The sequence below is a fragment of the Tyto alba genome, unplaced genomic scaffold, assembly GCF_018691265.1.
Source record: "Tyto alba isolate M040663 unplaced genomic scaffold, T.alba_DEE_v4.0 Super-Scaffold_42, whole genome shotgun sequence".
Classification (NCBI taxonomy): Eukaryota; Metazoa; Chordata; class Aves; order Strigiformes; family Tytonidae; genus Tyto; species Tyto alba.
The window spans coordinates 27,669,111-27,683,921 of record NW_024881318.1 but is presented as its reverse complement, the minus strand read 5'-3'; the positions used below and the strand labels follow the sequence as shown (position 1 = coordinate 27,683,921).

General features: G+C 37.5%; 1 protein-coding gene across 6 annotated transcripts in view; it reads right to left on the bottom strand.

The window, feature by feature from the left end:
• The window catches only part of MAST4 (microtubule associated serine/threonine kinase family member 4), a 308,421-nt gene that overhangs the window by 67,517 nt on the left and 226,093 nt on the right, over positions 1 to 14,811 (bottom strand). For all 6 annotated transcript variants that reach the window (XM_042804476.1, XM_042804477.1, XM_033009056.1 and 3 more), the window contains 2 exons: positions 10,185 to 10,273; positions 330 to 399 (listed from right to left, as the gene is read on the bottom strand). In XM_042804476.1, coding sequence (XP_042660410.1) covers positions 330 to 399; positions 10,185 to 10,273 — 159 coding nt within the window. The remainder of the gene's footprint in view (positions 1 to 329; positions 400 to 10,184; positions 10,274 to 14,811) is intronic.

Genomic DNA, 14,811 nt, shown 5'->3' with positions numbered 1-14,811 from the left:
AAATAAGAAAAAAACCTAGACATAGCTTAAAATTTCCCCATATCTCAATGGATAAGGAAATAGTGTCTGAATTGGATCCATTACAATTAAGCAATTAAAATAATAATGATTTTTTTTCTTTTAACTTTAAAAAGGTGTGATTGCATTGTATCAATCATCCAGTACAGCTCTGTTGCAACTGATGTTTAAGAGTTTATGTCAGTGAGAAAACAGTTATCATTCTAAATGATAGACTTGACAGATGTATTTGCAATCATCTTTTAATATATGGGTCCAACAACATTTTCTCTATGCAAAATGCATGCTGCATATCACAAACAACCTCTTACCTTCGTGCAAAAGAAAAGTGGGCTGAGGCACTGGGAGAGAAATTCCTAGGGCTATCTTGTGGACTGTTTCCTGTTGGGGGGGTGGGATACACACACAAAAAAAAAATTATTAGGGTTAAAAAAAACAAAAACAAAAAACCTCCAAATCACTAAAAAACATTCAGACATACTAATCCAAGCATTCCCAGGCAGGTTAGAAACTAATTTCAGAATTTCTTCTCTCACAGTCTCTAAGAAAATAAACTCTGAAATAGAATCCTATTTCAACTCACATTTCATTTGTATTTTACATATTGGATTCTATATTCATATAAAATCCTCTATTCAGCCTTCTAAGTTGAGAATTCTCAAATTAATTAGAGAATTAAAGTTTTTTAAAAACAGTATATTAGCTTGAAAGCACATTTTTAATGTCAGAAACAAGGTGGGTTTTTTTTTTAAATCACACAAAACACTTAAAAGATAGAAAAATAATGATCAGTGTGATTTAGCCCTTACACTAAGTCTCTACAGCATTTCCACAGAAGCATTATTGTGATTTTCTTTTCCCCCTAGCTCCAAAACAAACAAGCAGAGCAAACACACTGAATGAAATTTTTTCCCCTCAGTTCTGTTATACCAAGGCACGGAAAGGTGACCACCCTCGGTGATGAGAAGTAATGGCACATTGTGAACAAGTTGTAACTTTATGTTCTGTTATTTTATATGAAAGCACCTGACCTCCTGCTGACCAGCAGGAGTGCAGAAAGAAGTCAGCTGCTGAGAGCTGATCCTGCCACCTCTGTGCCTCAGCACCTACAACTAGAGGTATTTGAAGAAGAAATAAAGACAACCCCTGAAAAAAAAAAAAAAAAAACCAACAAAAAACCTAACAAAGAAAAAACCAACCAAACAAACAACACACACCAAAAGCTAAAATGATTGAATTTAAAATACCAGTGGCATACATCTAAAAGTCAATCTTTCCTTAAACAGGGAACGGACTGCAACAATACATTAAAGAAATGTATTTGTTGTTGTAACATTTTATTTTTGGACATAAATGAGATCATAACATTAAGCAACGGAAGAAAAAAAAAAAAGCTCCAATGTACCCAGCTAGAATCAACGTTTAATTTTTGAGGAGAATACTACTTATGTGTACATAAGTACAACAGAATGAGTTCTTAAAAGGACTTCAAGTGGCCTTGATTTCTACTCAAATTTTTGCATTAACATTGCATTTATCATAGTGATGTCAATAACAGGTCCCATTATTTCTATATGAGATAGTGTAATGATGGAGCCATTAGGTACCAAACACAGTGAACACCCACATCCCCACCTTTTTTGGCTAGAAGCAGATGCAAGATGGTTTTTGAGCTGTGCTTAAATCACATCTTCACAGCTGCTCTACCCACAGCCCCAAGAGACAAATATTTCCCTCTCATTGGCCAATACCTCCAACTTTTTTTTTCCCATTTATTTATCACAGCTGAATTATGCTCAACATTCCCTCCTCCTCAAGACCCCAGCTTCTTCACTACCCTTCACACACTTCTCAGGGCCTCCATAATTTCCAGGTGGGAAGGACTTTTGGTCCCTGAAGCAGGTGGGGGTGGATGGAAGCAGAAGGAATGTGAAGCCATACACATTGCACAGATTTCAATCTATTTGGTGAACAACACAATTTATTATTGTCCTGCGTGAACTGCAAACACCAAAGTACTGATAGCAACAGTTCGTTTAATTTAACAGCTAGCTGGATTTCTCTTGTTGCTACCAGAATTTATTTAAAAAAAAAAAAAGTAACACTGTGCAAATGAAACATGCTCACAAACTTTAGCTACTGCACTAAAAAAAAATCAGCTGTAACCTGGAGTGTGTTGCGGACTTGAATAAGAGGAAAAAAAGACAAAGAAGCTACCTTAAACTCAGGCAGAAAAGCAGAGAATTAGGCTTAATGCAGTGAGACATTAACAGCTTTTGACAGGAAATAATTTGACCAACCAGCATACGGGGGTTTGCAAGCAAATTCCTTTCCTCTGACAGCTTTTTTGAAGTTATATATGGATACATACATATATGATGCACAACAAGAACATGCCTAACTGTCTGTTAGTTAGTCAGAACATACGTGTAAACTTTGCATAGAAGAAAAGCACCATGGTGGATGAATGCAGTAATTTTACAGCTATTGCAGTGGAATTGAGGAGACACAATGCTACAAACTACCTCACCACAATCAAGAAAGTTAAAAAAAAAAAAGGCAAAACTCAAAGAAGTCAAAGTCTTACTCAGGAAGAACATCAGATCCTGCTATTAGGAAATTCAGTTTGCAAGCACTATTTCCAATAGAAAACAAGTTTTTAAAATAACAGAACTGGTAAAGCTGCATACATAATATCTGGATACCAAATCCTGCAGGTTTATGTAGAAGTCTAAAAACTCAGGCAAGCCTTGAAACAAAGAATGGAAATCCAAACCCCAAATGACTAGAGAAACAACTAGTGCTATTAAGGGTTTAAGGTGTGGTGTTCCAGAAAAGCTAGATAGGTTAGGAGCAGAGTCCTATATGCGACCTTCATCCATCATGGCATTCATCCACCCATCTGCAAGTCAATACCTGGGAGACTTTAAAAAAAAAAAAGCCAGTGTCAGTTAATTCTCTGTCCATATGTGCTGTGCTTGCTTATTAGTCAAATCCCACTGGTTTTTGGGATCTGCTGGCTGTTGTATGTTTCAGTCCTAGGGTATCTCTATACTGCTGAGATTACTGTCGATGCTTCTGACCTGGTAAAGTAAACCTGACTGGTGGTCAGACATTAAGTAAGTAATTAACATCAGCATCCTCTGGGAGACACAATGAATAGGCAATCAACATACCAAAACAATAGTCTACCTCACAACACCACACAGGGTAGCTCAATTTGCAAGCAGCTATTGTTAAGAAAACTGTATCAAGACTACCTGAAGCTACTTATAAAACAATCACAATTTAAGAAGTCCTGTTTCTGCCACAGACAGATGTTTTAAATATTTTAAAAAGGCATATGTTACAGTCACAGTATGTTATTAATGTATATTTACTAGCTGTCTACTTACAAAATAAAGTTTCAGATGCAATGGCTTTCTGTTAGTACTGAGGGAATAACACATCAATGATAACTGTTATCCCAAATTCCTGATGGACCAAAGACAAATCCAGCTTGAAGTCTAGATGTAATTATTTGAAGGTCTTTTAAATTGAATCACAGTACATCAGCACCACAGTAATACAAAGTAACAATGGGTCATACTTTCCTGGTGTCAGTTTACTTGGTGACTAACCCATGCTGCAAAGTGAACAATACACAAGAAACAACCCACCAACAGTTACAAGTCTGACTTTCATACCATAACAAATTGTGCCAGTCAGCAGAACACACAGCTGGGCACCAGAATAATTTGGAATACTTAATGCAGGTGCTTTCCACTGAGATCCACACAGAGGTGAGAAGCTCAAGCTACTTCAATACCTGGATTAATCATGCTTCACACCGGCAAGCAACTTTCCCCAGTAACAAGAAGGAAGGTTTGCACACTCCTTAAATCTGTTTGCCAGGATGCTTTGCGTGTTCTGACCACTACTTAAAATACATAGCACTGCTATGTTTTAATGGCATTTAATTTAAAAGTCAGTTGTATCTGCATGTAACTTACCACTTATACTTTTCTCTTCTGTCCCTAAACTAGTAAAGGTGTTCTGAAACTGCTGTAACAGTTCTACTTTACAACAACAACAACAACAACAAAAAAACAAAAAAAAACCCCAAAGTTTTATTTTAGCAAAACCATTTCTATAATTCTACATGTGACAAGTCAGAATAATTGAAATAGTTTTCCTTTCTGTAAATACCAGTTTTCTTCTAAAAAGAAAAAAAAAATATTCAGAATCCTGCTTTAGTCTTCAGCTTTCAGCATTCCCATATTTCACCATGAAAATATACTAAGCCTTCATTCATTTACAAACCTAGCTGTCCTTTCCCCAAAACCCAGTCAACACAGACTGCTAAAGCAGAACAGCACAGAAGCTACATATAGGAGAGATTCTTCTTTGCTTCAAACACACTGTAATAAGCCAGCACTCACTATCGCTTACCTCTGACTAAACCCACAGGATTCAAGTTAAAAATCCAGGGAAACTAACTCTCAATTTGATGTATACACACAAATGCTTCCAGTGTGATTGCAAGCCTAACAACTAAAATACGATGCAAACAGCATTATTCATTGCTATATTTCAATGTAGCTAAAGTATGTCTATCAAAGAAAATTATCTGATGCAAGCAATAAATCCTAATGTAATGAGAGCAGAATATTAGCAGTCAGCACTCTAACACTGCCTAGAAAGGTCTAGGCAGACCTAAAAAGCCATAGAGAAAGGATTACAAATGGAGGTAAGATCTCCTTGGTCTTGAATTTTGCTTTAGGCAATTGCATCATGTAATCTCATTTATAGATCTACTGAATTCAACAGGAAAAGTCATATTTGTTCCTGCCATGCTTAGTGGACTATTCTTCAGGAACCCTCATATTCTGATATATATGGCCAGTATGTATTTCTCTTCCCATTCCACAGAGAAAACACCTCTGACTGATTTAGTCAACAATACACGCTTTTCAATCTTCCTGTTGCTAGGGCAAACAACAGTCCTTCAGTTTTACGCAAAAAGTTCTCACATTCTATCCAACCAGCCTTTCCCCCCATGTGATCTCATCTGAACATGTATGGCCATAAAAGCATGCAGTATTCCAGATGAAATGTACCCAGGACATTCTATAGTGGCATGAAATCTTCCCAAATTCAATTGAAAATTACTTCCTTTATATATCTTCAGAGATTTTATCTTTAAAGCTACACTAGACTGGTCCTTGTAAACATCATCTGACCCAGAAAATGCAGTCAGGTCCTTGCATAAAGTCCTTATAATAGATCAGCTTACAGTAGACATTTTTGTTACTGGTCCCATGTTGCTATGTAATTTCATACATTTTTATTCCAGTCCTTGAGATCATTCAGTCACTTCAACAGTTTCCCAATGCTGTTTCATACTGGATGTCTTCCAAATTTATACCAGCTACACTAAAATGTCACTTATGAGAAGATAAATAAGATTTGGCAACAAAACTAAAACCTGAGGACTCTACTGATAACCTCTGCTCCCACTTTATAGTATTTCTCACTTTAGCACAAAAGTCTTCTGCACTTTAAACAATTTCCTACTTATCTTGCAATTCTTGTCCTAGTACCTGTCGTCTTAGTGGCACCACATGAAACATTTATTAAAATACAGACAAGTAAGGTTTACAGCCTTGCTCCTAACAGCTAAATCTTGTTCCTACAGCAGATATAATTAAACAGCACCACATGTGACTATTAATCATTAGGGGTTAGTATTACCCACAGGAACAAGCTCCTGTGACTACTGAGGTGGGGACACCTGAGTGCCCTGACTTGCTGAGATTATAATCATTCACTTTGGAGGCTGGGTGGTACAGATGACCTGCCTATGCAGCAGCAGGCAGTCAGCTGGAAAAGCCCATTAATGACCATGGCACCAGATGTAGTCCAAGCTGATGCTGCAATCTTTCGCTTCCCATAATTCTGCATGTACCCACAGTTCATGTAAAAACTAAAAGGATCTTTCAGCAGGTTTAAGAGCTTACAGCCCAGATACTAAAGGGAAAGGATGTCCAGACAACTAACGTAAGACAGTTACTAATAATGATGAAGGTTTGAACCCACAAGAGTGACCTGGTATAGATTTGTTTTCTAATTTCATAAAAAAGACCAGGGAGTGAAAGCTAATACTATTCTTGAAATCTTTTATGATCTTTACACATATGCATAAGGCATAGTGGGAGACTTCAGTTGCAAACTAAAACCTGACTTTCCACCAACACAAATTATCTCCACAGGTAGCTATAGGTCCTGCACAGAGGAAACGGGCATTACATGTATTGTATTAGTAATTAATGTACATAATGGAGATATTATATATCTGTTGCACACATTGTCTTTTTTTAGATCCCCTCTTTAACCCTGAGACTCAGACCTTATACGTTTCTGTGCACTCCCAAGCCCTGGACTACTTATTGCACTAATAACTCTTTACTACAGCCCATGAGACTACATGGTCACTGTTGCTTTCAGCTGAATCTGTCCCTTCTTCGACAGGTGCTACTCATGCCCTGTTTGAGCCCTGCATAATATACTTCTTCAGTTTGGTGTTGTCTCACTTGTCTCTCTACCTCCCATCTGACCACATGAATCTGAAAATAACTGAGATGGTAAAGCTAACAAAAAACTAAGTAAGTATTCAGTGTTTGTTGAATTCAGCTTGCATCTACAAAGATTAACAAGACTCCTGTGCAGCAGCAATCCTTTATTATCCTCAGAACAAACAATAGAAATTGGGGAGGGGGAGAAAATTGCCCAAGAACTCTGTATGTCTTTCTCATATGGGGCAATTACCATCCTCCTAAACTTGGGCCACTGGTTCTCCTCAAAGAATGTCTATTTAAACTAGAGAACAGCCAGTGCCTTCAGTTCAGACTGCATTTGGGATAAAAACACAACTGAAAGGAAGAACATGGGTATAAAATGCACCTTGGAAGACTTACGATTATGTTCAAGAAGCTTTTCTTGTAAAATAGAGCAATACTGCACACACACAATCTGTTTAGGCTAACTCCAGTCCAGATTGCTATGATTACACCTAGTAGCAACCTGAGCTCTTCAGGAGGTTTGAAGTAATGGCACATTGTTTCCAAAGGTGCAGCCAGATCTCTAAATGATTGCTCTGCAGATATAAAAGATGAAAACATTCTTAAGCAAAGTCACAGATACTGGCATAAGTGCTAATGCAGTACACTCTGACTAAGAGAGCTCCACCTTAAGATTCATAACATGCCTTCCACACATCTTGCTTCAGTTGACACAGAGGATGCATAGCACTTTTCTACCCTCAGAGATATGAGATCTTGGGGGGGGAAAAAACAGGCAGCTTAAACTAGTGATCCAAATAAAACTCATCTCAGATATGCAATGCAAGCAAAGTTAACTAAGCATGTATTTTGTCCGTTCTCCCAACAAGCAATGAATTAATGTGGAAGCAAACAAGTTGTAGATCCAAGGGTATCCTCACAAAGGATGAAAATACTGACTTCATATACCTCTGAGACACTGAATTCCCAAGCAATGCCAACAGTCTCATTAGGACTATACCAAAAGGGCCCAGGATAACACTGAAGATTATCAAGATGATAATTAATAGAAATTGATCCTGGGTGGATTTTGAAAAGTCTGACAATCTTGATTCCCTTCATCCTGAACAGACTATAATAAAGGAGTAAGGACCTGCAATACAACTAAGATGGTACAACCATGAAGTCAAGAACCTAGTCTGCTTAAATAAGAGCATCTAATTAAGCTATTTTGAGTAAGGGCAATAGCAGGCTCTCCCCAGAGATGGCTGGAGTACCCTGACAGTAGGGAGTACAGCAGTGGGATACAGTACTCTAAGAGATCTGGCAGAAAAGCATTGATAGCATGAAATTAGGAGCCAAAATGGTTTTAAAAAGGCATGAGCAACTGAGGTCATGTATAATCTATCCATCTGAATTACTCAAATCACAGCAGGTTATATCCTTTATTTTCCTGTTTCATGGAATCAGGAAGGTACCCAACAAGAAACCTCTGGGCACTTCTTATCAAAACCAAAGCAAAGTGACTTCAGAGTATGTCCAATACCTTGAAAGTGCCTCAGATTTCCCTTCCAATCTCCCACCCTGAAGCAAATGTGATTATTTTTAGAACTGTGTCAGAAGATAGGCAGTGGCAGCATAATCTGATGCCAGCCTGACATACCAAACCCAAGTTCAGTTAACTTTCTAAGACATGAAAAGACAGTAAAATGTAATCTTGCAGCACATGGACATAAATAATTGAATATCATAATTTTTGCCTACCAAGTCAACTCCAGGCAGTGTCTAAGTGATCACTAGACAAATCAGAAAACCTGTCAAGGGTGACTTTGAGCATGCTCTAACTTCAAATTGCCCCTTCAGGGGACTAGTCTAGGCACAATAGCCAACTGGGCTAGGAGCCAATGGCTGTGAGAATATTTACTGTAATTAACTATACATAGAGGCAAGCTAATAACAGGGCCAGCCATATAGATGCAAATTTTCATCACATATATGATATTTCCTAGTGCTGCTGAAGTGTTTGGCACACATACCTCAAGAGAATGCATCAGCATTAAGAGAAAGTACTGTATCCTGGGTAACTGCAGAAGTTGCCAGATTTCCACAGTAGGTTTTTGAATACACAGTACATATGTCTGAGTTTAAGGAAAAGAACAGCTTACACTTAACCTGTCTTAATCCTTGTGGTATCAGTTTTCCACCTTCAGAGACACTTGTCAACAGCTGTGACATCAGCAATACCATTCCCCTTTTATGGCTTGAGAAATCGATTCAAAAAGATGAAGCAACTTGGTGAAAGCACGAGTCCACTGCCAGACAGGAGCTCTCCAGCATTTATTAAATACACAACCTATATTCAGGTCCCATGTAATGAGTGCTGATCACTCCATACTTCTGAAGCCTGTTAGGCATCATTGGTCTAAGCTATCAGTTTCCAAATGGGTGGGTATAGTCACTCATAGCAGCAGACATGCTAGTTCTCACAGCAAGCATTGCTATTGCTTTCATCAAGTCTGCACAGCAAAACTAAATCCTCTTTCGATGGGGACCACAGGTCCTCAGTTTCAAATGTTGACTTCTGCATTTGGGGGACCCAGAGAGGGATCCCAAATATTTCAACAGTTAATTTTTCAGTTTTAAATTAGTCTGTACCATGTTTTGCTTTCTTTGATTGTTTCTTTTAAATGCTCTGCTGCCTTGAACTCTTCACAAATCTTCACGTTGTCTGGATTCCTGGTTGTGATAGCCTGCTGCTCAGAGTGAAAGCCACCATCATATTTTCTCTAATAATATTGCTTCCACAAGAAAACTGAAGATATCTTACTAAACTCCCTATTCTCTTCAAAAATTCAACTGAAACTCTGCACCTTCTCTTTTAGCATCCACCTGAGAGCAGTTATTCAAAGTATTAAGTATCATTGCCTACGCAAAGATTGGTGTGGGGCTTTCACTTAGGCATGTAGTTACAGTCAATGCCCCAAAATCATAAAGACAATAAACCTTTGAGGAGATGTGTTTTGATATGCTAAAAATGTTATTTTTAAAAAATTAAGACAATCATTATTAATAAAACATTTATTTATGGACTTTCATTCAATCTTTAAATGCTCTCAGGTGCTTTAGAACCAAAACAACACAATCATCAATTTATTGACACAAAGTCAAGCACTGAAATTTCCAGGAACAAGCTTAACCCCACAAATCCCAGGGAGCAAAAGCACTAGGAATAGAGTGAAATAGCCTAATCACCAGCTCCACTACCTTTACTATGAGTGCAAGCTATTTTATATCCTTTTCTGACTGAACTAGTCCCAGAAAGGGGGCAGAGGTGGGATGGGGATGGTGCTGGGGCAGAGAAAACACATCAGAACGTCAGAATGCAAAGTGAGGAAGTAAAAAATTGTTACACAGTCTATGTTAGGTATTTCTGCACCGCTTTTTACCATAAGGTAGGATTTATTGATCTAAACATAACAGAAGTTTGGATGGAATGATACGTAACTTTTTGTCATTACAAAGAGCGGAAACAAGAGTAGTGGGATAGAGAATTTGTCTGTTTTCCTTTCCACATACAGACATTCAAAGAATTTAATAACAGCAGTAGTAGCAAAGATGTAAAATCACCTGCATGAGCTGAAAGCGGTGAATGAGGTCGAGGCAGTGCTGGAGATTGGCCATTGCCCATCAAACTCTTCCTGTTGCTTGTTCTACAGCTGTGGGCAAGAGAGTAAAGAAGACATTAGAATCATAAATACAGCATGTACTGCATACGGACATTTTGAAATTCTGTTCCTTTGTTCCTTCACTTCCCAGTCTCCTATTAAAAATCAGAGCTATTGTTGTTTTTGTAGGCATGTCCAGGAAGTCTATGATCGTACTGGATAATGGCAAAGACAGCAGTTTCCAAAGAAAATGAACCACGGACACTTTTCAGGCTTCCATGTTTGCTCTTCTGTGCAAAGACGCACATTCCCCTGCAGAGTCATTTACAAAATGTTCTTCCCTGACTGCTGTTTGTTTCTCTGCTATACACTTTTTACGATACATAAAAATATACAAGTATAATGTGAAAAAACAGTCTGAAGCTTAGAATCACCATTCAGTGATTAAACCTACTTCTTTTGCATGAAGGGTAGCTTCAAACCACATGGCACAAAAAGCAATGATTTATCAATCTGAAAATGATACAATAATTATAAATCTAATTATTGAGATAAATTTCACATCTGTGCCTTTTGTCAATGGGACAGATGATCCCTAAGAAGATGAATGCATTTTTTTACTCACACATTTTTCATCTTCAAAGCCACTAATTTCCCATATCACAAGATCATTAGGCGAGATAAATAGTAAATTAACACATTTATTAGACTTGGGAAAGGAGGTATTTTTCTTAGCTACATGATACAATTTTTAAGTATTTGTTGGCAGAAGTGTTATCCTTTTTTCTTCTTTCCACTACAAGGAATATTCTCACAAACATAAATCCCCAGCACCGTAAACATTCATGCACAAGGAAAATAGTAACCTGAAATCAAAGAGAACATAACTGTGTATAAAGTGAAGTGCATATACACTAATGTTTTCTGGCACTGCAATCAGAATTTTTTTCCTGTACAGTTTCAGAAAAACTCAAACACACTAGAAGGGGAAAAATTTATATAAAACCCATTTCATTAACACTATAAGTTCCAATGGAAGCAAATTCAGGTCACATTTGTAGATGTCTCCAAAGATGAATTCTGTACCATTAGGATCTCTATATAACAGCCAGAAAGCCAGACTGATTAGTCTTGAATAAAATGCAAAAGAAAGGGTGGAGTTTAATAGCATAAGCAACTCAGTAAATCAGATTCAAAAATAATCTGCAAGTAATACTGAAAATGAGGAAAATAGGAAATAAAAACAAAGGCAGAAGAAATGTTGAGTATGAAAGAAGTATAGAAGACAGCTGCAACACACACAAAAAGTCGAACACTAAGACCAGTCTCACTTGAAAAATGTTTTGTGAAGCACCAAGAGTGACTTTCCCAACTGTTTAATGGGTTATTGCAAAGTTAATTTGCATTAATTGCACAATGAATTGCCATATTGCTTAATTATTATAATCATTTAAACACTGAGTTATCTCATGAGTATATACTTATCATTACTGTAAACCCATCTAAGAAAAGAAAGCACAATGACTGTAGGATTCACATTTAGAACACTGAAAAAGTCAAAACTTAGTTAAACATACACTGCAATTTCTAAGCTGAACAAACAGGGAGAACTTTTAAAATATGAAGTTATATACATGTGTTTTTAGGAATCTGTCTAGATTAAGCTCATCTTTCTATAGGTATTTTTAACATTCTCAGCACATAATCTACTTTAAATTATGGAACTTGAGGAAATATTCCATATTTAGTTAGATAACAATTTCAAAGTCATACTGTTTTCCCCCATCTCTAAATTTTGTCCAGGTGAAGAGTCATATTCGATTCTTCTCTTATCTAAGAATGGTCCAAATTTTTCCTTTTGGCTTCATGCAATGTCACTGTACTTGTCTTATATCATACTATGACATGACTTTTGGTAACTTTTCTTATATCATACTATGACACGTCTCACTATCTGCTACACTTGTTTTTAAAAGCTTGAATAACCGTTCCTTTGCAATTCTCCAATCTAAAACTGCACATATTAGAAACTTCTGGTATTCATTAAGGACACACAAACTGCATCTATCCATGATCATAGTGATGTGGGTATCACTACACCATCTGTAGTGCACGCTGGGGTTAAGAGACCCCATTACAAGACTTTAACTTGACATGGCTAAAGTCTGGGACCAAAAGGATCACCACACTTCCTGACGCAAGGAAGGAATACGTTTTAAGCATCTAATCCCTGGGCAGGGATTTGTTCTCAGGAAAACAAACCCTACTTTCAATAAATTCCAGGCACCCTTTACTGATTTTGCTACAAAGATGATTCCAGATAAAGGTTTATCAGTAACATTTCCCCTTATCTGCAAAAACTCAGAGTTTTATCACTTCTGCAAGAATTTCCTATGTAAATGACTGTCTTATGTTCACTTTTATATTAAAATTCAAAATTCACACTCTTCACATGAAGCTAGTGTAGTACCTTTCACAAATCATTATCAAAGATACCTAATTCAAGTTACCTTGTTTTTTTTGGGGGTGGTTATTTTTAAGAATTATTTATGGGGAGTATGATGGCATTATACTCAATATCAAAATCTTATGTAATGAGAAAACTTTCTCCCACTTGCCATTTAAAAAAAAATCATTGTTATTTGCTCAGATGTGGCTGCAACTATATGGAGAATTTATCTATTATCACATTGAAATTAAATGTTCTATTGAGAAATAGATATTTTAAAAATAAAAAATATGAAGTCTCCTCTGTCTTACCAGTAAGGCAAGATGCAAATCACTGCATGAAAGGACAAATACCTCCTAGAGCTCTTGCTGTAGCTTTGTTTCCTCAGTTCTGTTTCACAAAGATCTTGAAATCCTGTTATCCATCCTGTATAATCTGTGAAACACAACTCCTTCCCCAGAATAATACTATTACAGAAGAGGCTCTTTGTGGGTGGGGAAAAAAAAATAGTCTTGAGAGAACCCTGAAAGATGATCTAAACTGCTAGAACACCGCAAATGGGAAGCAGGGTTGCACTAAGGAAGTATCAAAGTGTTACTTACTGAATTGTATTAGTCTTGAAACAGCAATCTTCCAGTACAAAACAATCTCAGAAGTTAAAGCCCTTCCGCGGGCAAAATTGTTCTTCCTAGATCTCTGAGCACATCAAAAGTAACTTTCCCATTCTACTGTCTTCATAACACTATACTTCTCCCATTTGAATCTGACAAGATAAACTAACTGATGAGAGGCAGCCCTGAAAGAAAGCCTCTTTGTCTGCAGGAAAGCTACAGCAGTGCAGGAACAATCAACAGGGATTTTAATTTAGGGAAACACAAACCTGGGTAAACCACAGAGCACTACACCCTCAAAATGCAATTCTCTGAGCCTTGGCTTTCATGTTGTGATCAGGTTGCACGGCATAGAGAAAAGACTAGCAATCCAGGCAGCAGATACACCACAGGGTTTAGCACACTGAAAACAAGGAGAAAAACATCTTTTTCCAAGGAGAAGAAGAGAGGGAGAACAAAGAAACAAAAACAAATCAGTAATGTTCAACAACAACTAAACTTTGGAATGCACACAAAACTTGAACAGAATAGAAAGTTTCTATTTTTTGCCCTTTGTCATCTTCTCTGACTAAGGAAGATCCTTCCTGGACTTCAGTCTGTTGCTCACAATTTAAAGCGGCAGTCCTGGATGACTACTTACCTGGAAGTATTTGGCATTACACTGTATCAGCAGTGGCCTGGACTACTGGCACTGGTCCTTATCATGGAATCCAATTTATACTTTCCTACATGGTTTCCAAATCCCTCACAGACAGGTTCTGCTTTACCTACTGCTCTCCATCACTGACGCTCCTGCCCACTCACACCTCTCCTCCATATTCTGACTTCTCACCATATCTTACTGCTGGGGAATTCCTCCTTAAAACCTGCTCCAGTATCAGGCCCAACACACTAACCTTCAAGTCACTTCTCCAGCCACTACAGATGAACAACGTTTCCCATAAGTACTCATGATAAAACAAACATCAGACATTACCTGAAACATGCACTGTGCTCAACTTTTTTAATCACAAAGCAAGGGTGAACTACAGCTGCTGAAAGATGCAATCCAGTTGCAAAGAACTTTATCACCTTGCTCCTTAAATAGTCACAATCCTTCCCATATCAGGCAAGAGACATTTGGGCAAAGATGGTAGGAACTGGTGAGATTGAAATCAGCAAATCACAAGACAAAAGTACTAGTATGGCCATTAAAATAGAGTGACACTCCACAAGCTCTTGGAAGCACTAAACAGAGCACAGACTTGAAGCAGAAATCCAGTTCTTCTAGAACAGGCAGTACTTCATCCAGAGCTGAAATATTAAATGCAAGTTTCCTAATAAAGTAATCAAGAAATGGCAAAAATTGTGAAAGGTATGCACTGAAATGCAAGTTTCTTCCTCAGAATGAGGGCTAATATTTGAGGAAATTACTAGCAGTAAAGGTTAATTGTGTTTTCCCAAAAAAAGTAGGGAAAGAAGGCTATATTGACAGAGATTAACACTTGCCATGCTTTTCATCGGAAATCTGACATCTGCTTTAATCATTT